This window comes from Thermobia domestica, chromosome 7 (assembly GCF_964235325.1).
Source record: "Thermobia domestica chromosome 7, izTheDome1.hap1.1, whole genome shotgun sequence".
In the NCBI taxonomy this organism is placed as follows: Eukaryota; Metazoa; Arthropoda; class Insecta; order Zygentoma; family Lepismatidae; genus Thermobia; species Thermobia domestica.
Window position 1 is genome coordinate 203,255,024 of NC_137460.1, and position 25,452 is coordinate 203,280,475.

Genomic DNA, 25,452 nt, shown 5'->3' on the forward strand with positions numbered 1-25,452 from the left:
TCTAGAAGTTTGTATAATGAATACCAATTTATTTTGGTGTTAGTATTTCGACAATTCAAATTATTTTCGTGAAATTTGACTCCTGATGAAAAACTTTAAGGTGAAATTACTTTCTAGTCGTATTTGACTTGGATTAATTTTCTTATAGCATAAATTTCTCAGCCGTGAACTTTTTGTAATTTTGTTTAAAGCTGTGCAGCGTGATTAAATTTAAACACAGGTCTAATAAATATTAATGGATAGTAGCGTTTGTTGAAGTGAGAATTTTATAGTTCAGTTCTTCAGTGTAAGTTGGGAATATCTTTTGTGTACCTGATTGAAATTTTCTATGAAGAGTGGGGTTTCCTGTAATGTAACTGATATGTTTTTATTGATTTTTTTTTTTTTTTTTTTTGTCCCTTGACGTCGTAGGAGACAATTAGAGACAATTATTTAAGGATGTGAATTGACGCATGTTAATAATAATTTGTAAGTTTACTCTCTTTCGTTTACTGCGTTTAATATTCAATGTGTTATCAGCCGTACTGATTCGGTGTTGCGTAACACCTTCCTCAGCAGATCTGGGCAACTCATGTGCACTCACTTCTTACTTCTTACATCTTTATCTTGCACCATTTCGTGTGCACAGTAATATTGATAAGGTTGAAACACCTGTTAATACGAAGTTATATTATCATATTAACAAGCTTTTTGGCCTCATCAGTGTTTACCGTGCAAACGAAATAATGCAAGATAAAGCTTTCAAAAGTGATCCCGCGTAGCGTAGTCGCTAACGCCCTCGCCTTCGGTGCGAGTGGTTCCGGGTTTGATTCCCGGTGGAGATACTGGGTCGAAAAAGTGTAAAAAGCTTTCTCAGGCCAGCCTCCTGAATGAGGTTTTCCTCATTCACACGAGGCAAATGCCAGGGTCGTACGTAACTTACAGGCCCCAGGCCGCTTCCTTCCTTTCCTTTCCCTGGATTCTGTGCTCGCCAAGGGATGTGATCGCTCATACGTGACGGGCTAAATGGCCATAGATGCCGAAATCCCAGAAATCTAAATCCTAAAAGTTGTAAGAAGTAAGAGGAAGTGAGGGCGCATGAGTTACCCAGATCTGCTACGGTTGGGTGTCAGGGAACACCGGAACACTATATTTAATAGTACATTAAATATTGGATGGAGCAAATAAAAGAGTACGTTTACAAATTCTTAGAAAACAGTTATACTTAGGAAATAAGACGAATTTTGCGATAATTTACTTTTTTTTGTTTATGTTTATTTATTTATTTATTTATTTTTTTAACCATAGCATGGAGGACTTCGAAACATCTACTCCAAGCTCAGATATCAATCTAGATTGCCCGAGCACTTTGGAAGATACAACTTCAAATACAAACCAGCAAATAGATGGGAATCCAAGTACTACTGTTAGTGAATTGCAAGTAGGTAATGTGGTACTAACATTGAAAGGTGAACCAGGTGCCAGTCTGGTCGATAAAAAAATAATTAAAGTTGCAACAGCATTGTGGAATAAAAACACTGAAATCAGTGATGGAGTGCAGCAAGTGGAAAAGAAAACTAATCAAGAGGATGATAATAAAATGCATAAGTGTCCTACATGTCGCAAAGGTTTCAGTACAAATTCAGATTTAAGGAAACACAGTCGGATACATAGTGGAGAACGTCCATTTCGTTGTGCTCACTGTAATAAGTGCTTCAATCAAAGTTCCAATCTGCGAACACATATGAAGGTTCATGTAGGCTCTAAGTGTTTTATTTGTGATGTTTGTGACAAAGCTTTTCTTCGTAGCTGTGAACTAAAAGCACATATTCGAATTCACACAGGTGAGAAGCCATATCAGTGTAGGTATTGTTTTAAATTATTTAATCAAAGTTCGCATCTGAAAACACATGAGCGAATTCACACAAGTGATAAGCCGCATTTATGTACTATTTGCAGCACTACTTTCGCCACGGCGGATGAACTTAGTAAACATGAAGGTGTACATCGTGGAGAACGACCCTATGGCTGTAGAATATGTCGAAAACACTTCAGTTCTTCGGCGCAATTAAGGCGTCATGAAGCAATGCATACAGCGGAAAAGCAATTCAAATGTCCAGAATGTGACAAGGCATTTCTACGTCATTCAGATTTTCGGAATCATTTCCGTATCCATACAGGTGAGCGTCCTTTCGAGTGTATTCTGTGTAAAAAGACTTTTAACCGGAGAACACATCTGAAACTGCATGGAAGAGTTCATATGAATGAAAGACCTTTCATGTGCGTTCTCTGCCATGCTGTGTTCACTTGTACTGAAGAATTGCGTAAACATGATGACACACATGGACGCAAAAAGCCTGCAATTTGTTCATTCTGTCGTAAAGAATTCAAGACAGTGCAAGAACTGAAGAAGCATCGAAGGACTCACGATACAGAGGGCACGTGGTTTGCATGTGATATATGCCCTAAGAAATTCATACGATCCTCTGATCTTAAAATACACGAACGCACACACACAGGTGAGAAACCATACGTGTGCGCTACATGTGGGAAAACGTTTGCTCGAAGTGATTATCTTAAAGCTCATGAGCGAATACATGACGACAAATATAGAAATGAGTTAAAATAATCAAATTGAAATGTTCTGAATCATTGGATTTTTTAATATATATATTTGAAGGAAGTGTGATCATGTTTCATTATATTAGTGAAAATATAAATGGTATTTCGAGTGAGTAAAGAGAATACAGTCTCACCCTCAAAAGACTAAAGAGCTTAATGCCTCGGTAACTTAAGTTGATTACAAGAAATTTTTTAAAAAAAGTTTGTATTTAGTCAATTTATCTAAAACTTGCAAACGAAACGATCAATTGAGGCATAAATGTGTATAAGTTACATGGAATTGCATTATCTTCAACTCAATCCTGTTGCAGTAACCCTTGGGGTGCCAGGGCCTACCTACCGGCTTGTGGTATTTAGACCTTTAAGGTGATGTGGGCCAACACATCGGCTTCCCTTATCGTTAATATTTGCTTTCTAGGCCGGATTCGCTACTTCTTTCTTTCAAGTAGCTTTAAGTATCTTCACGACACTGGGTCGACGCCGCAATGCCAATATCTGGTGAGTACGAACGGTCACCCATCTTTCCTCCGACCATATCCGCCACTGCTTGACGTCGCTGACCTCACGAGAAACGGTATTTCAATATGACTTGGACGTTGGCATAATACATTCTCTCTACTCAAAGAAAAGTATAAAAATTGTTCTAATTGTGTCCAAGTTGTGGACAAGAGAACATGGGTACACACTTTTAAGTGGCTGTGGTACGTAGCTTCAACATTTCTTCTGTAATTGCAAAAAAGCAATATGAAAATTTACAGCAAACGGTAATCAACATTAATATTTTCTTTCCGTTGTTCTTCTATTGTAACTAAGAAAGAATGCAAGAGGAACTTAGACTGGAACCCTAAGTTCCCTGGGTTCAAATTACCAGATGTATGCAGGTAATAATACTGTGTTAATCAGATTAATGGCTGTGAATTTTGAACATGAACATATCGCATGCATTACTGAAAATCAAGTAGAAAATGTTGACGATTGTGTCATGCATAATACCAAGAGATTTTTCCTAAGTTATGTACATATATTAGATATTGAAGTTAGATAATTTTCTTTAATGTCTATGTAGCGTATTGTGTTGCTATCTAGTACTGTAACTACTGGTCAAATTGTTGCTCGAGCTTAAGTTGAGACGTAACAATTCTTATATCTACGATCCCTGCTGCTCTTTAAAGAATATTGCGTTCAATAGGAAGCTAAATTAAACTACTTGGCACGAAGCTCTGAAAAGTTTAACCCAATCAGTCATGTATATTTTATTTTAAGTTCGAGGATCTGTGATGAGAACTTCGCGAGTTCCACCGCTGTTGTTTCTGGCTCTGTTGAACGGAGTCTCCTACGTTTTCCCACTCAAGTAGCTTCTCAGTTGTCCTCATGACTGCAGTACTATCTGATTTTCCTCAACCCATGTAAGTACTGATAATAAAGCAACATTGTTTGATTTCGATGACTTACGAAAACTTGCAAATGTTCATAGCTAAGAGCACTGGCATAATTACGTTGTATCTTTAATCTAAACGAGTTCAATATAAGGAAAGCTGACAAGTTCGAATAAAAGAATGATTTCTGAGAAGATGTAGGTGATAATTTCGAGTAAAGGAAGATAAATTTTATTAAAGTTGATGTCTTGTTAATTCATAACAACATGGAATGTTGTTTCTAAGTAAGCATTTTGATGATATCATTACAATAGGTATATAGTAGCACGTTAAATTAGAACACCATCTCTAACCAAAGAGGCAGAATTAATATTATTATTTCTGTAAAGTAATGTTGATTCTATATTTAGAATGTTCTCCTTCTATTGAATTATTTTTGTAAGTGTGATTAAGGGTATTGCCAGGAGACAAATATAAGTATTGACAGAAAAGTTCGACAATATTTTACAGAAACGAATTCTAATTTATATTACTTATTACGCAGTTTAATTTAAAAAAAAAAAAAAAAAAAAAGTTTAGTCGTGTGAAAGTCTTAAATAGTAGTTTTGTAGTATTTGGAAAATAATACCAATCTTCATTTTCATTTATTATTATTATTATTATTATTATTATTATTATTATTATTATTATTATTATTATTATTATTATTATTATTATTATTATTATTATTTATAGAATTAGAGAAATGAGAAGAATATCCTGTAATTCTGATGAGTGGGACGATACTTGCTATTAAATAGATGTCTAATCCAGGTTCAATAATACTAGCCCAGTCCTACGCAAAGCCACTCGAAAGATGAATGCATGTTAGTTGCTGTGAAGAAATGGACAAAAATTAATCTTCAGTGATTCTAGTCAGTTAGTTTATTATTTTCCATCAGAATTACTTTGTGTGTTAGATGTGATTGATTGCTGCTATAGTTTCTTCTACACTTAATTTTCTTTTGCTAATATTATTGAGGGTGGGGTGGTCGGTAGTTTAGTGATAAAGCGTTCACCTCGTTCGTGGATCCCTGGTTCGATTCCGGCCCACACTCCGTGGGCTTTGTGGTGGACAAACACCATGGATTCTCTAGTTTCTTGTCACTTTCTTCATTCGACCATGTAATTAATTCTAATCATCATCTCCTTTAGCTTTAGCTTGCACTGCATAACTGTGGGGCGTAAAATTATAAGATTTGTGTGTGTGTGTGTGGGGGGGGGGTTAATCCTTCCGTTTAATCTTCACTTATTAGAATTCCATGCTGTGAGAATCATTTGGATACACTATACTGCTTCAATATCAACAGGGCTGTTGTAAATTCTCTTCTCAATTTCAAATTTAATAACTAACGTTTATTTATTAACAATGAATAAACATGTTAAGTGAAAGAAAAACTCATTTTTTCTAATACATACATATTATGTTCCACATCAAAGATGCTACCATCAGAGTCAATAAACACACTGACTCTTGAATACGTACTCGAAGTTCAGGTAAATTGTTAAGTAGCAGTGGCTGGAACACTTGGTTTTGAACACAATCCAAAAAGAAGAAAAAAATTGCACGGGGTGATATTTGGCGATCAGGGAGCCAAGGAAACAGAACTTGATCCTCACGACTAGGTCATCCTATCATTGATTTGGTTATCTTCTGCTGAGTTTGCTCCTGATATCCTAGTGCCAGTGTAAGAGTGCCCCGTTTTGCTGGAAAGTAAAACTTTCAATGTCCTCTTCCAGCTGCGCGCAAAATAGATAAAAGACATTGCAGCATATGAAGATAGGAATGTCCGTTTACAGTATCACCCTCGAAAAACAGAGCCATACTTTTTTCTTTTTCTTTTTTTTTTTTTTTATGGGTGACTGCACAAAACACGTTCACTGTGGGGAAGAATTTTGCAAAGCCCGCATCTCACCTTGTTTATTTTCACCGAAAGATGGAAAGTAGTTTCATCACTAAACACAACTGACTCAATGAAATCATCTCTTTCCATTAGATTTTGCATCGCACAGCAGAGGTCAGCTCTCTTATCTTTGTCAGTAGGTTTAAGCGCGTGCAATAATTCCAATCGATATGGATGAAATTTCAAACTTTTTCGCAGAGTCTTTCACACTTTTGTCTCTTTCAAGTTAATTCTTTGCGTGCACGAAGCGTTGACTTTTGTGGTACAATCAATTGTTTATTTATCAACTTCTGGCCAATTTGTTGGTTTTCTCTTGTAGATACACCCACTTTCTTTAAATAGTCTCTACCATTTCCGAATTGAATGACCGCTTGGTGGATATAACCCGAATATCATCCACAAACAACGTAGAACACTTAGCTATGGACTGTTTTACATGAAATTCGAGATTACAAAATGCTGTCCGGTCTTCCTTTCGTGCCATTTTGTTTACAGTCGCGTTAGTGGTTGAATGAGTAACTAAACATCAGCTTTACCAGATACTAAAACTTTTTTTTTTTCGTTTAATTTAAGTTACATATAATTGTGAATAAATTAGCATAAGTTATTAAGTTTTGAAATCGGGAATATATATACAGGTTGTTAATGAATTATACCGACAAACTGTAAGAGGTGATTTCTCACCAAAATAAGAAATGAAATGAAAATGAAATATGCACCTTATTGCTTTAAATTAATTTTTAAAATAGAAATTATCGCATATATATATAAAGTGGGAAGGTGGCATGATTGGGAATTCTCAATGAAAATAAATGTCATATTATCAAAATTTAATATTTTATGGTTACAAACAATACAGTATGGTTATTTCTGCAGGTTGAAGGAAGACATCAAATTTTATTGAAATTGCGATAAGTTTTCTAAGAGTTATTTTTGAACAGACGAACATATATACAAATGCCGATGGAGTGTGATGGTAGAACTTTCGTTACGCTTGCTTCAAAATATTTAAGTATGAATATTGATCGTGAGATCTATCATTTGAAATATCTTCACATCTTCATCGCAAACTATTCATTTTTCTAAATTTGTTAATACATACCAGAGTATCGAATTGTATTTATATTCTAAAACTTAAATTCCTTCAGAATAGCTCTACCAGATACACAGTGACAGACCCTGACTCGCAGGCTTCAAGTATGATAGAATTGTCATACAGATATAAAAGGAGCTTAAAAAGTAACAAGTAATGGAAATTATCATATAAATGACATAAATGTAAAAGGGAGTGTAGGATAACAAGTAATGACAATTGTCATACAGGTGATACTAGCATAAAAGGAGCTATAGGAGTAATGGTATTTGCCATATACGTAGATGGTATCAGTGTAAAAGAAACTATAAAGTAATAATGACAATTCTCATTTGATGATACAAGTGTAAAAGGAGCTATAGAGTAATATGTAATGACAATTGTCATACTGACGACACGAGTGTAAAAGGAACTGTAGGGTAATGAGTAATGACTATGACAATAATGTAAAAGAAGCTATAGAATAATTAGTAATGACTAGAGGGCGGAAGTTTATAACCGAAAACATATAAATATATGACCTATAGAAACATGGAAAAATGACTAAAAATTGTGAAATATGACTTAAATTTGTAACTGTAACTTTAAAAGAATACAACAAGCATACCAAATAATGAACATCGTGTCTGCGATGAGAGAAAAAAAGAAAGAAAGAAAGAAAGAAAGACGTAGATTCTTCAGTTGGAATATGTTAAATTTCATTTTAAATGAAGATAACCAAACAATATAAATTTAAACAAAATTTAATGAATAAGACAATACAGTAAATTATTCAGTGTAAAATGCAGTAATTTCTCGCATCTCGTCCTACTATGTAGCATGGTGATTTTGTGTCTTGTGCGTAACTGCGAACATAAAAAAATAAATAAAAACTAAAAAGCAGTGCCTCCACGTAAATAGTGTAATTATGGTTTAGAATTAAGCAAATTTTATATGAAAAGTTGGAAGGTTAAAATCAGGGACATAGTCGGGAGAGGGGAACTTCCTAGATATGCACCCTCTTTCCAACAAAATACAAACTATTGAGAAAAAATAATAAATTTAAACGTTAGAAATGATTTTAAAAATATTACGCACACAAATTAGTTTTGGAAATATTTAATAGAAATGAAATTTTTTTTTTTTCCATGCAGTAGCAGCACACCATCACTGTCTTGACAACATAGGAATAAAGATTAATATCTGTAGTTCAGATCCTCTTTCTTGCGCTTGTAAAATATAATCCTATGAGAAAATGTGTTTTCTTGCTGCAAATCTCAAGCATATTATCAAAATTTAAAGAATGAGAAAAAATAATGAAAAGTTACCAAAACTTAAACCGAAAAAACGAAACAATCATCCGAAACTTTTGAAAAAATAGCCTAAAATCGGAAAAAAAAAAAAAAAAAAACGACGAGGTAATAACTGAATATTGGCAAAATATTTTTTGAAATGCACTTTACAATTGTTTTCTTTTAGTATGAAGTATAATATTGTGTGTCTTTTATGGGTATTGCGTCCACGATACTAGAAAAAAAAAATCGCCTTTCATGAACTTCCACTCCCTTAGTAATGACAATTGTCATACAGACGTCATCAATGAAAAGCAGCTATAAGGTAATAAATATTGACAATTGTCATTATTTGACTAGTGTAAAAGGAGGCTATATGGTAATAAGTGACAGTTGTATTGCAGATAACACTAATATTTTTTTTTAAAAAAAAAAGAAAACTATAGAGAAATAATGATAATTGTCACATAGTGTAAAAGAACATATACAGTAATAAGTAATGACATGTTATCTCAATTTGAAGGGTGTTTTGAAAAACATCGTACTTCTTTCAAATTCAATCGATCCGTACGAGGTAGGGAGAAAACTGATTTCTTATATGGATTGATGATTTCAAGAATAGGTTATATCTCCGTCCTTATTGTTCTATTACAACTGAAAATGGTAGAAACCAATTATTTCCTGTGTTTTAGTGTTGATCACCGTAGAGCTAAAACGGTGAAACATAGTTAAAGAATTTCTGATATAGGTTCAACGTCTCGAGACTAGACCCTTTCTCAATCCTTATTACTTTAATGAAACAGAAATGGTTAAAATTCGTTGCCATATCCAGTTTTAATATTGATTCCTACAGAACTGAAACTGTGGTGATATGAATTTAGTGGCCAAAGAATATGTTCAGTCTCGTCTTTAATCTCTCTATTGAAACCGAAAATTGTAAAAATATTCTACTGCTGATGTTAATATTTTATTTTCATAGAAGATAAATGGTATGAGGTAACAAGAAATTGTTTTTTGACTCCACAAGAGTGGATTTTATTTTCCCACTTACGTTTCTATTGAAACTCGAAATAATAACCCTGTCAGTTCCCTTTAAAATTTTCTACTCGTATAGTTTAAAAGCCAGTTGTAGACTTACAATGTGAAAAGTCACTTGTTGATTCCTTATGGTGGGTATATGTAATTTAAGTCCCATATCAGATTTTTGGATTAAGAAATTGTAGTGACACAAATTACATGAAGCAGCATTGAACCAATACCTTCGTACATTTTTTTTAAAATTTCTTTACCTTTCAAACTGAAATTTCGTAGACCAGATTGTGTACAATATTTTTTAATTAAGTTATTGCAATTTCAGATTTTAGCAATATGCTTTTGTTACAAATATTGGGACAATGATATTTCCAGAGTAAATAGGTTTTTCAGACTATAGCTTCAAAGTGGTTGACTGTTGGTAGTCTTATGCAGTTACTATTACTTAAGTTCCACTTATGGGATAACTGTATCAAACACTTAAACGTGTACATCATGAAACGATAACTTTAGTTTGAACATTAAAAAAAAAAAAAAAAAAAAAAAAAAAAAAATCTTTATTTCTTAAAGGTCAAGATCTACGGGTAACTTTATTCAAGGAAATAATGGACTAGTCCTATTACAAGAGGCTAACTGTTTATAACGTAAGAAAATTCATCTCGCAAACAGTCCATGAGTGGCCGCTAATAAACTTCTAACAATTTTATTGCTGATAAGAAAAGTTGTTGTAGTTTGTAAACTAACTCTGGATCGTTCACACAGTAGAATTATCATATAAATTCATTCATGCGTTGGATTGAAATAAAAGATTTATTTGGGATTTGTGTTCCATGTCCCCAAACGTTACGGAAGTTCTGCCCGCAAGCATTACGGGGATCTTAACATTCATAAATATATGCATATAGGTGAAAAACAATTAGTGCTTGCCACTTGTTGAAACAATTTCTTTGGAATGAAAAAAATTTACTACTCAGACATGTGTGGGAATGAAACAAAACTATAAATACTTGTAAGCTTCATTTGTGGTAGTTAAGTGTTTGTATTTGTATATAAGTATACCTTGGCTATTATTTTCTCAAAATTGTCATGGTTAATAAAACAGTCCTGTTATTTATTTATTTCGTAAAAAAATAATAAATACATATACATAATTTAAGTGATTTACTAATTTTATTTCCTGATGCATAATAAAATAATTATTTCATAAGATGTACGTATACAGCTGTATCAAAACAACACCGACAACGTTTGGGAGGTGATTCCTGACACCAAGATAAGACAAAAAGTATAGACCAACCAGGGTGCACAAATGCTTCCTTTCGGAGTTATAGGCTCTCGAAAACATGAAAAAATAAACTTTAAAGGTCCATAGCTCCAAAACTATGGGACCTATCGTAGTCGGGTCAAGACTTCACTTAGGAACTAGTACGTATGTATCCTATCCAAATATCCATGTTTCAGAATCCTGCGGTACTTCCGCAACAATTTTTATACAGGTAGTTGGCGAGTACTTCAAATTATATGCCCGTAGCCAAACTCCCTCTATAAAAATTGTTGCGTGAGTACTTTAAGATTCTGAAATTTCTATTTTTGGGTAGTGCACATATTAAATCCTCAGAGAAGTCTTTACCCGACTACGGTAAGTCCCATAGTTTTGGAGCTATGGACCCTTAAAGTTCATTTTTTCATGTTTTCGGCAGCCTGTAACTCCGAAGGGAAGCATTTGTGCACCTAGGTTGGTCTATACTTTTTATCTTCTCTTGGCCTCAGGAATCACCTCCCAAACGTTGTCGGTGTTGTTTTGAAACACCCTATATAATCAAACCACAGATTCAACGTTTTGTCAACATTTTGGAGACCATAGTTCAGTATTTATCTCACATAGCCTATTCGTTTGCCATAGTGAGAATTAGGTGGCTTTTTTGTATTCTTCTTCGCCAGAATTTCTCATAGGAAGACTTATCTGCGTGAAGTAAGACAAAATCTATATTTAACAGAATTTTGGTTTTTCTTTTTACTTCTCTTTTATGAAAGATGTGAAACTGATTTTTTACATTAAAAACAGACTTCTCCCTCAATACACAGTTCATTAATAGTTTGTTTTGCCTGTAAGTGTTGGCACCTCACGTAAACTTGAATATATTAGACACGGAATGTAAGTTACGTACTCCATGCTGAAAGTATTTTCGTTTAACGTATGTCGATCCTTGAAATGAGCAATCTTATTTAGGTGGCAAATATTGCACCAATTGAATTGCCAGTATTCGGCACACTAAAACATTTAAGCTTGTCGGGCCATTATTTCTGGATAAAGGGTAGGTACGACATAATTCTGCGATTGCATTTTGTATCTACCTTCTTAGTTTATTAGTATCAGTATAATGCAATTTGACTGACTGAACGTTGGGCTCCGATGAGACGTGAACTTTTACCCTCAAAGTGACCTGGATTCACCTCAATACTTTTAGGTATTATTTATTTTTGTCAATTCATTACTTCACAGTAGTTTCATTGCTTCCGATTGTTATAGTTAAAATATCAATCGTGTGTTTCAACTATATCTCTTACAACTCTTAGTGTTCTGTATTTAATTACTGATATAATGACATTACCATGAAGATTTAGTGTTAGCTTGACAGACCATTGATTCCACATAACCTGATATAGATTACTCTGAAGATACACAAAACCCTTGTCATCACATTAAAACCAAATTTATCGCATTTTATTTCTCAGCTCTACCAATCCTCTAGTCTTATAAACTAAAACCGACACTTCAGTCATTCCAGAGACTCAACTCTTTCATCTCTAACATGACAAAGTACAACTGAAAGCCTTTCTGCTGAGGCTACTCTAACCCTATGTATATGCTTCAGTGCAGTTGAACGGATACAAAGCACTATGCAATCCAAAAGGCAAAATTTTCTTCTTCCTGAAAAGTATATATCCGTAAATATTCAGTGAATATTCATGTAAAATCATTACACAATCGTGATTAATGTTATGAAATTAGTTGTGTAATTATAAAGTCTGGTTGAAGTTTTGTTGTTTCTGTGACTTCTGAATGATAAAATAGTCATTATAGTAATTTAATATTTTACCTGTACTTTGTATCATATTTGGTGCCGTGTTCCCCATTTTAGATATGAAACGTACACTATAAATTTGACTACTGTTTACACAAATTTATTTTTTATGTAAGTCTTTATACATGTGACAGTGGTATAAAATTGGACTAAATAGAAAGTATACCAGTGTTTCTGTGTCCGAGAATTACCTATACAACTTTACGACGTTATATTGAAAGAAGTTAATATGATATTTACATGCGGTTTTTTGCATTCAATACAGAAAGTCTTAAAGTTTGTTATCTGTTCAGTACACTTCTATGTGCGCACCATGTGTGATACGAAGCACATCCAGACGAAAATCAATTTCAGCCCATGTGCGCTGCAGCAAATCATCAGTTACTGTCTGAAAAGCAGCAAGGATACGCTGCTTTAGCTGTTCAAGGTTTGCTGCCTTCGTAGCGAAGACGATGTCCTTAAGGTACACCCACAGGAAGAAGTCCAGTGGTGTCAGATCCGGCGACCGCGGAGGCCATGATATCGGACCGTCGCGACCAATCCACCTATTGAGAAACACCTCATCCAGGTATTCTCGAACTTCTAAAGACCAGTGTAGCGGAGCTCCATCGTGTTGAAACAGAATGTTTGGTTGCAAATCCTCCAACTGAGGAATCACATAAAGCTGGAGCAAATCCAGATAGACCTGACCTGTGATTGAATTTTCAGCGAAAAAGAAGGGTCCAATAATGCGATTATGCATTAACCCACACCAGACATTTACCTTAGGGTTATCGCGCTCCATCTCACGTGTTACATGAGGGTTCTCGGATCCTCATATGCGAACATTGTGCCTGTTCAACTTCCCAGACACATGGAATGTTGCCTCGTCACTGAAACAAATATTTTGCAGGAACTGGTTATCGTGCTCAATGCGGTTCAGCATGTAACAAGCAAAGTCAGTACGTCTGGGTTTGTCGGCAATAAGGCCTGAAGGAGTTGCACCTTGTGGGCGTGCAGCTTCAGCCGTTTATGAAGAACATCATGAACCGTAGCCCTGGCATATTCAATTCTCTCGCCGCTTTGCGAACAGATTTTGTTGGACTACGCACAAAGGCCTGTTTCACTCTTTCCACATCTTCCTGACTGGTACTTGGTCTTCCAGCTCCTTTCTGGTGCAGAACACTTCCCGTTTCCATGAATTGTTTATATCAAGCTTTAATTGTAGCTCTGGTTGGAGGATCATGTGTATACTTGGTCCTTACATTCCGCTGCACCTGAGTCTCCGACTTCGTTTCTATGTACCAGGCAACACATTGTGTTTTTTCTTGTGGTGTCCTCATCTTCATTTATTGTTTGTTAAAAGACAAAAGAAGAACCTGTAAGACTTTCTGCATTGAATGCACAAAACCGCCTGTAAAAGAAAAAAAAAAAAAAAAACTTTTAAGACTTTCTGCATTGAATGCAACAAACCGCATGTAAATATCATTTTAACTTCTTTAAATATAACGTCATAAAGTTGTATAGATAATTCTCGGACACGGTGTATATCTAGTGAGTTTCATGTAGAATTTATGCAAAATAATCTCGTAGAGTGCTTACATCTTTGCGAAGAGTCCCTACATGGATTTATTTTAAACATCATTGTTTCTTTTCAAATAACCATATCCCAGCACCAACTCCATCATTCGTCTCCTACATTCTACATGACATAACCGCAAAAAATACTAAATAATGCCTTTGTAGCATTTTCTGGAAGACAGACTTACGAAACACAACCAGCTATATTTACCTATTTTATGTCTTTTTTTTTTTTTTTTTTTTTTTTTTTTTTTTTTAAGGAGAAATGCCTCGGTATTGAGTCCTCCATTTATTTTATTTATTTTTGTAAGTGCACAGGGTGAATGTCTCTTGATATAGAAGTGATATACTCAATCATTTTATCAACAGTTCAATGTTCATACTAGATAGATAGACTTTTTTTTTGGGGGGGGGTCTTAACGGTTATTCTTTGTTGCTGCCACACGGGCTTACGTTTTTGTTTACATCCTTCACTCCCAGGCCACAACAGTAGTGTTGGAGATATGTTTTGCCATATACCTTCTTCATAGTCAGAATACCTCAAGGGGTTGACAGCAGTCCGCATTCTGAAATCGTATGAGCGTTCCTTGTTCGTTTTCGAAGGAATTGGTGAGAGTAACAGTCAAAATTCTGTAAAAATAGTATCTGGAAACGACCAATCTCTTGGTACAGTTCTAGTCACAGAAACCTAGACTGCCTTCCAGAGACTGTCCGAAAAAATTGACCCCTTACGGATTCCCTTTAGGTCAGGATCATTTTTCCTGTGTTTTTGCCAGAGTCAGGGATGAAAAACGATAATATTGCAGTATGCATATGAAAGTTTTGTTGTACATAAGCAAAATAGCTACCATACAGGAAATTATGGTAACTAACTGTTTCACTGTGAATTCAAGTGCTCCCAAACAGGAGCGTCATCTAGGAGGCAATTGCCCCTCCCAAGAGTTTGAGGAGTACATATACTTTAATCGATTATCTATTAATATACTAGTACAAAACATGAAATTCTTATGTCGGTGGTACTCTTGCCCCCCTCAAGCAAAATCTGAAATGACGCTCCTGCTCCCAAAACATACGTTCACCCGGGCACCTTCCTTGAAGCGAAAGCGAATGAGTAATTTGTGAAGTCAGCAGGGTAAAAAAAAATTTGAAAAAAAATTCTGCTGTTTTCTGGTACAATATGTGATTCATCGGACTTGTCTTTTGCGTAGAAGGTTGAAAGGAAACTAGTCTTTGTTTGTGAAACAGTTGGAGATTTCAGAGCAGGGAACAAAGAAAAATTACGTTTTCTTGTAATGTGAGTATTACAAACTAGCTGAAAATAAACCAAAAGTTGAATAAAATTTGCTTAGTGTAAGGTGAGCTATCTTTCATTCATTCATTCTTTCTTTTTTTTTTCTTTTTTTCTGTGCTCTTAAAACTATTTTTCTGTTTACAGGAAAACAACTTCTGAAATTTATTTTCTATAAAGTTCTTCAGCAATATCATGATCTACTTGTTACTTCTATCTCTAGGGCGTGGTGTCCCTGGACTTTGTGGTGGACAAACACCATGAGTGTGGGTGTTCTCTTAATTTTTTCTTCATCTTATTATACAGTCTCTTTAGCCTAGGTGCATAATCATGTGTTGCTAAAATTTAAAGAAAAAATGTTAATCTATTTTTAAACTAGACCTCCCAGAAAAACTATTTTAAGTTAAATTTCACGGCAATTCTATCTTTTGTCAGAAAGAGAATTTTGGATACATAATATGCAAGGATACTGTTATGTTAAAATAAGTCATATTAACTGTTCATTACATTAAATTAATAGTATCCGATGATTGAAATTAAAAGAATTTTTGTAACAAGCATTCCTTATTAAAACTTCAATATCTTACATTTATGTATATTTACATCACTTCGCAGTTAATTGCGATCCCACGCGCCGATAAAAACAAGAAATGATGCACGTTTGCTTCTCGTTCTTTTGCTTTTCTGGGGTAGACCAATGTTGAAGTCCACAATTGCGTTCATGTTTAACAACTACCTATATTTGTTTAATGGTCTTACACTGATATATTTACATCATATTTTCTTTATGCACAACTTAATCCAATGCATATCCCTATATGAATGCCAAATATAATTTTCAATCTGGGATTACCGGAACATAACATTTTAACGTTCTTTCAGGATTTTTTTGAACATTCTTTTCCTGCTATGAAATTATCTTACACATCATCATAAGTATTTTGCTATTATTGGCATGTCACTTGCCACAACTGAGAAGCTTCTATGCTCCACGGTCTTCCACTAACCTCGTCTTCACGTACGACTTTACTGTTTTGATATTGTACATCGATTGTAGAATTCTTCGCTCCTCCCTCCGTCTCTTTCTTGCAACCGTACCCTCTAGTACACCCCTCATGATACAGTTCTTTCTTAGCCAATGTTCCAACCAGTTTCTCTTCTCAATAATATCTAAAACTGTTCTCCCCTACAATTTCTAACATCCATTCATTAGTTTTCCGCTCAATTTATTCTCTCCATTCTGCTCAACAACTACATTTTGAAAGCTCCCAGTCTTTTTTCACCATTTATGCGTAATGTTCATGTTTCTGCCCCACATGGGCGTCTCTGGCGGGGGGGACGCGTCCCCCCAATATTTTGAAGTGACATAATCTAAAATTCCACTGAGATACTATCAGTTAGATCATTTCCTTTGATGTCCCCCCCCAAATTTTACATGCCAGAGACGCCAATGCTGCCCCATACAGTACAATACTCCACACGAGCCATTTTATGAGTCTTTCTTAACTCTTTATTCAAGATCGCACAAAATAGACCTTTTTTCCTCCTAAACACTTCTTTCAGCATTCCTATTCTTGCCTTTATTTAACGTTCGCACTTATAACTAACAATACTACCCAAACATCGAAAACTAGTCAGCTGTTTTATTCTCTCTCCTCCTATTTATATATTTGACACAGACTGCTTCGTTCCAATCACCATGGATTTTGTTTTTCTAACATTTATATTCATTCCATATTCTTCATAGCCCCTTCTGAAGTTTTCTAACATCTTATTGATTTTTTAGATTCTATCACAAGTGCCAGATCATCTGCAAACCGTATATATCTTATCATTCTCCCTCCTACAGAAATGCCGCCTTCATTTTGTAGCCTCTTTTTTTTTTTTTTTATACCGTACTATATTTTCTAGATAGATATTAAATAATGGCAAGAAACAGCATCCTTGCCAGACTCCCCTTCCAATTGCATTCTTCTCTGACATTTCCTCCCCTATTCTAACTCTTACTTCTCGGTTCAAATATAAGTTTATGATTCTTCGATCTTTCAATTCCAATCCAACCGTCTTTACAACTTCCAACAACAGTTACCAATTCACACGGTGAAAAGCCTTTTCTTGATCAATAAATACAACATACACTTCTTTCCTTTTTTCTATAAACATTTCACCGATCACCCTTAATAATCCAATCGCATCTTTTGCGTCTTTACCTCTTCTAAACCTCAACTGTTTCATTTGTTTTCCATACAACTTTCTGTTCAGTATTCGACGCAAATTTTTTGCTGAATGAGATATGATTCTTATCACTCTTTGGGTTCGATTTCTTAGCCATTGATATCATTGTCGTCTAAAGGAAATCTTTTAGCCACTCTCCTGTTTCATATATTTCATTCCAGAGTCGAAACAATTCTTTCTCGTCCTTGTCTCCCATTGTTAATCAGTTTGATTGGTATATTGTCTATCTCGGTAGCCTTTCCATTCCTAATCTCGGACAGAGCTTTTTCAAACTTATTCCGAAGAATAATAAACCCTTTATTATCCTCGCGTACTTCATTTTCTACTTCAACACCTAGGCCACATAGTCTATCCCTACTCTCATATAAGTCCTCAACATATTCTTTCTATTTCCCGAAGACTTCAGTTGTCTCACTGACTTCCTTCCCATTCTTATTTTCTACTACCATCATAATACCCCTTGTTTCCTCCGTAGCTCCATAGATTTCACCTCCTTCTACATTTCCTCATATTTCCCATCTCTTTCTAATTCTTCTATGTCTTCACATTTACTTTTTAAAAACTTTTCCTTTGCTCTGTCTGTTTCCTTTCACAACTACCCTTGCTCTATCTGTTTCCTTTCCCCACTTGTTTAACTTCCTGTACATCTTTCTACCCTGTTCTGTATCACCTGTTTCCACGACTTTCTTTCCCTCATTTTCTGTAATATCTGTTCTGTAACCCATGGTTTCTTAGTCATTTTCTGTTCGCGATAACCTCCTGTTTCTTCTGCAACCTGCTGTATGCAAAATTTAATATGCTCCCACCATGTATTACTACCAGCACCTATTCTTTCCCCCTCAACGAAACGATTTATTACTACTTCGTTTTTCAACTTTTCAGTATTTAGCATCTTGTGACCTACTTTTCTCCTACCTGCATTTTTCAGTTGAATATCCACTTCGTCCATCACAAGGTTATATAATTAGAGAAAATGTTAGCCCCGGGGTGGTCTTCGCGTTCCTATTCCTGTCCTGAATTATACCACAATCTATCTGATATCTTCTACCATATATTGGGAATTTCGATGTATATGTTCCCTTGTGCTGATTAAATCACGTGTTCCCAATTACTAGTGTATTCTGTCTACAAATATTGACCTGTTCATATCCCCTTTCATTTCTTTCCGCTTAACAATACTTGCCTACGAAGGTACTTTTCTCCCACAACTGCATTAAAATTTCCCACTACAATTACACATGCTCCTGTCTATAATTTCTTCTATTTCCTCATAATTATTCTCTAAAAAATAAATGAAGGCCAAGTGAAATAATTCATATACACTCATATACAAAATAATTGTCGCATCTTGTAAGATAACTGTCTTCTTGTAACAATATAATTTGATAATGATTTTGCAGGGTACTTTCAATACTGATACTATGTGTATAATCGGGAAATATATATTTGTGGTAAATTTCATAGGAAATGAATTATACGCGTAAATACGAAAATTAGAATGAGTAAAACAAAATGTTGCTAAATGGACGAGGAAGTTTTATTTTCGTTTTATTGTTCTTATTTACTGCTCTTTTGACATGAAATTTGCCACACACATGTCTAAAAATTTGCCACATACACATACTAAAGTTATAAGAAATACTGGGCGAATTCGTTATCAAATTATATCCTACAACAACAAATTTATAGACATGCGACAATAATTTTGGACATGAGTGTACATAGACACACACACACACACTTCTCCTTTGCTTTCATGTAGGTTTTATGCTGTACACACAAAAACAAAAGTATATCTAACAACTGTTTCGCTGTTTTATTCGCGAACTTTGTCAGAAGATTATTCTACAATTACCAATATTCATAAAGACGCCTCTTGCGAAGCTACTAAAGTATCGTCAGGTGGTGTTTTTATTGATGTAGTAACCGAAATAGCCATTGAGTTTTAATATGAGTACTTTTTTGTGCACAAGAATTGCATTAATTATTATCAATTAGTTTGGATAAATATTTACAATGAAATTTTTTGTTCAATTTTTCGCTTGATTAATGGCACCTAATAGGAAAAGAATTGTATGCATCAACTGAGGAGCATCAGATGAATGAAAGAGCTAATTACGTGACTCTAATTGATGTCTCATTTTAAGGTAAGCCTCCATTTTAGCAGACGCGGACTGTTACGAATGAGTTCAGATTTTCCAGTTCTTACCTTCGAACGTCGAGAGGAGATAAGAAAGTTTGCTGATCGTGATAGAAATCGAATTTGAGATTTCAACGCATTTACACGTTTCATACCCCATAGATACCGAAAAAGTTGTTTTTGCCATCCCTTCGTCCTGATGTATACTAGAAGCCATACCGTTTAATGTATCTCAATCAAACTTTAAAGTTTTTACACGATCCTGGAAGGTTTCTTTTTCGAATTTTCTTCGTATGTCTAAAAATAAGGGTAGTTTAGTTGAGGATAAAAATAAAAGATGTGAATTTGTCAGAAACAGCTCTAATGATTTTGTTAGTATGTCATATATCATTTTTTTAAAAACAACCCTATATTGTGGTGTACGTCATTTCTCTGGAAACTCGAGAAGGGGTAGTTTATTTTGGGGGTGAACTTACTTTTGGGTGATTTTCTCAAAAACAACTCATGTCATTTTCTTCATATTTCATTAATAAACTGACAATATAATACAATTCACTTGTCCTGAAACTGTTCTTAGTGCTTTTTGGACGATTTTCTTAAAAACTACTCTGGCGATTTTGTTCGTGTTTCATAAAGAAATATTCTATTAATAACCTGATAATATGACATAACTCATTTGTGCTGAAATGTCTATGAGGAGTAGTTAATTCTGGGGAGTGAGTTTTTCCAGACGATTTTCATAATAACGATTCATGCTATTTTGTTCATATTTGATAAATAAATATTTCATTAGTGGCTCTAGAATACAGTGTAAGTTATTCCTTTAAAAAAAAATCACAAGATTTTTCTTAGGGATGACTATTTTCAGTCTACTTTCTCGAAAACGACACGGACGATCTTGGTCATATTTCATAAATAAATATTCTATCATTATTCTTATAACGTTGTATATATCACTTTTATGACAATATTCACAAGAGGTAGTTTCCTCTTGGATTTTTTTTTTTACAAATTTGTAAAATACCACTTATGAAATTTTATTATTTTATAAACGAATATTTCATTAATAACCTTAAGGTATGGCATACGTTATCTCTTACGGAAAAATCTACAAAGGGGAGTTTACTTCTGGAGATGAGTTTCCGTTCGGTGAAGTTTCCAGAAAACGTCTTATTTTTTTCGTATTTCAGAAGCAAATATTTCATTAATAACTGCAGCACAACATGATTTAGTTTAAGGAATTAGACAAAGTTTTAGTGCGGTGGTTCTTATGTTTTATTTAACAAATTGCTTTTTGAGAACAGATCGTTATTTGGTGTATAAATAAAAGAATGCCTGATATTGATCATTTTAAAAAACAGTAAGGAAAATGAGGAATAGGAAGCTTGAAGTTTTAAATTTTATATAAGCATATTTTTTTTTCATATAAGAATTGGATTGATTCATTTTTCAAACAAAGAGTTTTTCCACTTCATTGACTCTTCCTAATAGGGAAAGAAGTGTATACATCAACTGAGAACCATCAATTGAGTGATAGAGTTAGTTATGTGATGCTGTCTGATGTTTCCAATTCAGGTAAACCTTCGTTTTTTCAGATGCGCACTATTATCAATGATTTCACTTTTGTGTCTTTTGATAAATTATTCTAAGAACGGAACAATCAGGAGCGTATAAGTAAAAGAATGCTTCATAATGAGTTTTTTTTTAATACGAGTATGTTTAGAAAAGTAACAATACGAAGATTAGAATGTGTGTATAAGTTTAAGGGTCGCATAGCAATGGAATGTTGAGCGACTAACCCCATACAATATTTTTGACATTATCTCTGTTAATATTTCCAACATAATCTTGACCATTTAAGGCATTTATTTTGAAGGTACATTCACCTGGTGGCAACCATATTAATTTGACATGGCCAAGTTACTGTTGCCAATAATATGACTAAATTGGATCAGAACATTATATAGACCACATAATGCTTTTTTATGAATTACAAAAAGTTGGAAAATATGATAAAAAGAATCTGCATTCAATACATCATTGAATAACTCATCGAAACGCAATGGATAAACAAAAAGAAAGCAATTATGTTGTAAAATTTTACCAAAAAAATAAATAACATTTTTTTTATCTATTTTTAAACGGTTTTTTATTTTTTATTTTTTTGTCGTTTCAGAAACCGAAAGTGACATCATTGTACGATATTTGGCACAATCATGAATATAGCCGTTCATTTTAAACTTCATATAAATGTTTCTAGCGCTAACAGACATATTCTCATCCTTATTTAAATGAATAGAAATAAAATGAATAGCAACTGACCACCACAATTAGTATATACTAACGTAAAAATAGCAGTAACAATAACAATATCAGGGTTCAATCCTTGTACGTCCCTGTTCGGGAAGACAGTTATAACTGTATGTGGATCGAGTGCTGTGGTTCCCTATGAGGGCTTAAGCATTACTGATAGTCCGGGATTCGATCCTCTATATCCTAAACGTCTCCTTTAGGCTTTAATAGCGGTTCGGAAATTTTATCAAAGCCGATCATATAGCCACTGGATAGTACGGTTCAGAGTTCGGGTCGGAATATTTTGGTTAAGTGACATAAAGACTGATTCTAATCGTATTCTCAATGCCGATACAAGTTAATAATGCGAAAATTATTCCATTGTATGGGCATTAATTATTTATGCTGGAAAGAAAAATAAATTAGGTTATCTTAAACTCTAACATACAAATTTAAATCATGGTGATAATTTTGATAAATTATGATGAAAGGATACGTGTAATTATATTTTCTTGATTTTAATCAATAACACTGAAACTTCTTGTCTTGTCTTCTTGTCGTCTTCACCATTATCGGTGTTCCTTATACAGCATCAGCTATTATAAGCTAGTATGCTATAAATGTATGTTGTGTGTTTATTTAGTAAATCCGTGATTTCTTTATCATGATTGAATGATAATTTTTTGAAGCTATATTGCTTATGTTGATGGAAGAGGTTTTTATTTTATTTATTTATTTTCCAAATTGCCCGTATCCAAATTTCACTTGGTTTCTAATTCCTGCTGTATTGATTACATTTTTCTTGATCATAATATAGCCACAGATCACATAGCCTAACGGCAAGATTGGTAACTACGTGGAAAAACAAGCGTATCAAGTTCGTCGCGCTTGCAGTGACATCTACTCTCGCTGGCAGGATAATGTAACTACTCACCAGCAGTGTAACTATCCACCTAAAGAATTCACCAATATAAGCAGTAGATCCATAGGCATAGACTAGTTACCAACATTAGCAGTGTATCCATACAGCACCTTGACGTAGTTTATAAATAATATTTGCCATTAAATTCAAAATGCAAATATGATGTCCTTCTAGTAGTCCTAATTTCCTATCTTTATTCATCCGACTATTTTAATCGAAGGTCATATTAATAAGAGTTGAAATGTGCTTATTGTGTACCATATTCGTATAATTTAGAAATTGGAGACACTCTTTTTTCACTCTATGCTTTAAGTACGAATTCAATAAAATTCAAAGAGAAAAAAATGCTAGACTTGTCTGGCAATCGAATCTTTCCTCTACTCTTATAATGCCGGTGAGCTATCATACAATTCCAGTTCCTCCCCCATTGGCTCTTCGCTGTCCTGAACATTGAATTAGGGTTAGTCTGGACAATATACCGATACAGTAAGCTATAGACCGGAATACGACCTCTTGTGCTCTCACATTTTCATTGTTCTAAATTCATTGATTTCGTACCTACAAAAGATACAGTGAAAGAAAAATCAAACCTTTTCCCCCAATTTCTTAATAAATAAAGTTATATATATACACAATAACAATTAAAATATAATACTAACACACTTTCGATCGGAATCATATAGTAAAGCTAAAAATTTCCAAATTAAGGCTGCTAGAAGGTAAATATAGCTATTTAACTTTAATTAATGTTAGGTAACTATTAATACTATAGTTCTAACTATATACCTTTATTAAAATTTCATTTAAAATTCTCTTATATCTTGTTTGAGTGCATTGTATTGCCCTTCTTGCGGATAATACAGGTGTCTTTACCAGCGGCGCAAATCTGTCTTCAATATTGGGTGGGTGGGGCGAGAAAGACCGTTCCCATATTTTTTTCTAAGCGATGTTCAAAATATTTATGAAGTTGAAAAACAATGCTGTGGAGGATCAGAGGAGCAGAGTTGTCTTCAACATTGGGAGGCGGGCAGATTTGAGGCTTATTCTGGGGGGACATCAATTTCATTGCACTTTCCTTTGTGGCAATCGGACACAAATCATCACATTTCTCACCGAAAAACACATTTCAAATCAGATTATTGGGGAACAGTTCCCCTCAGTTTTAAGATTGGAGGGGACGTCCCCCTCATTTCCCCGGGATTTGCGCCAGTGGTCTTTACATTCCCAGCTCGCAGGACTGTTTATTTACTTTAAATTTCTCTGTTTTCTTAAAAAGTAATCGTTGTAGATTTTTTTCTTATCCTCTCTCCCTAAGTAAGAAATCAATAAATTTCCTAACAAAGCTTGGTTAAACATGTTAATTGTGTTGAAAACCTTACCGGGAAGCGCGATGGTAAAGCGTTCACGTCTAGTGCATGGGTCTCTGGTTCGAATCCAGTTCGCGCCGAGTTAACTTTGTAGTAGACAAACACAGCGTGCATGAATGTTCTCAGGGTTCTCCCGTTTCCTCACCATTATCACCCATCTCATCATGATTGCTTGCCTTGGCGAGCATTTAAAAAAACAAACAAACTTACCTGAATTTCAGTCTCACCTAAAACAGTCACTCCTTCCTTGCTGTTCCATAACTAAAAGGTTGACATTTCTGCCAGAATAAATTAAGATAACATTCAACTTGGGAAAATCTACATAGATGTAATAATTACGTTTGCGTTGCTTTGGAATCCTCAAATTCTTTGAACATTATCATGCAATGAAGCTCCTGAGCCCGTAGTGATGAGCTGTAGTATTTGTATAACGGAAGTAAATCATGCTTAGGAGAAATTGACGATTGTAAATAAGAATCATAATTACTGCAGTTCCTTTTATTTAACATTAGTACTATGCACTTATTACACAATAACAATGCAACTTAAAAGAGCAGTCTTAATTTTACTATCTCCGCCTTATTTTTTCTTTTATTTTTCATTCTTCAATTTACAGATACAAAAACTTTATAAAATTGTCCACGTTTTCCACAACATCCATTTAAGCACTGATAATTTTAAAGTGGAAATAAGATTGCAATACAAATACAAATCCCATTAAATAGGATACAAATCTGTACATTTCAGAAACAAATGTGTATACTCAAATATTTATAAGATGTATAGCGTACAAAATACTACACACTTTTTAACTCAGTAAAGGATAGAAAATCATGGAAATAAACACGAAAGAAAGCAAACCATCAATTTCCATTAGAGGCAACGGTAACAAAAATGTATAAACCAATAATTACTTTTTGTTCTCAATTTTTTGATGAGTCATAAGTCTAGCAATATTCTGGTACACAGTCAGATTAACATTCAAAGTAGACCTATAGCTCTTCGAGTTAATTATCTGGAGCTACCTTCTTGCTAGTTCCTGGTTTCCACGTCGATAGCTAAATAAGAATATCATTCATATGGGGTAAAGCCCATTACGCTTAGTTTTGTAAGCAGTAATAAAGAGAATACATGCACCTACTGTATCTACAAACTTGTATAATGGTAGAAATAGGCTTGCAATCTAAAGATAAATGATTAATACTGGTTACAGATTTCATACATAAAATAAAGAATATTATTTTTT

The 25,452-nt window shown here is 34.3% G+C and overlaps 1 protein-coding gene across 2 annotated transcripts in view; it reads left to right on the forward strand.

The window, feature by feature from the left end:
• The window catches only part of LOC145690673 (uncharacterized), a 30,107-nt gene extending 19,635 nt beyond the window's left edge, over positions 1-10,472 (forward strand). For both annotated transcript variants that reach the window (XM_081765808.1, XM_081765809.1), the window contains one exon: positions 1,288-10,472. In XM_081765808.1, coding sequence (XP_081621934.1) covers positions 1,288-2,608 — 1,321 coding nt within the window. In that variant the 3' untranslated portion in view covers positions 2,609-10,472. The remainder of the gene's footprint in view (positions 1-1,287) is intronic.
• Positions 10,473-25,452: the final 14,980 nt, after the last annotated feature.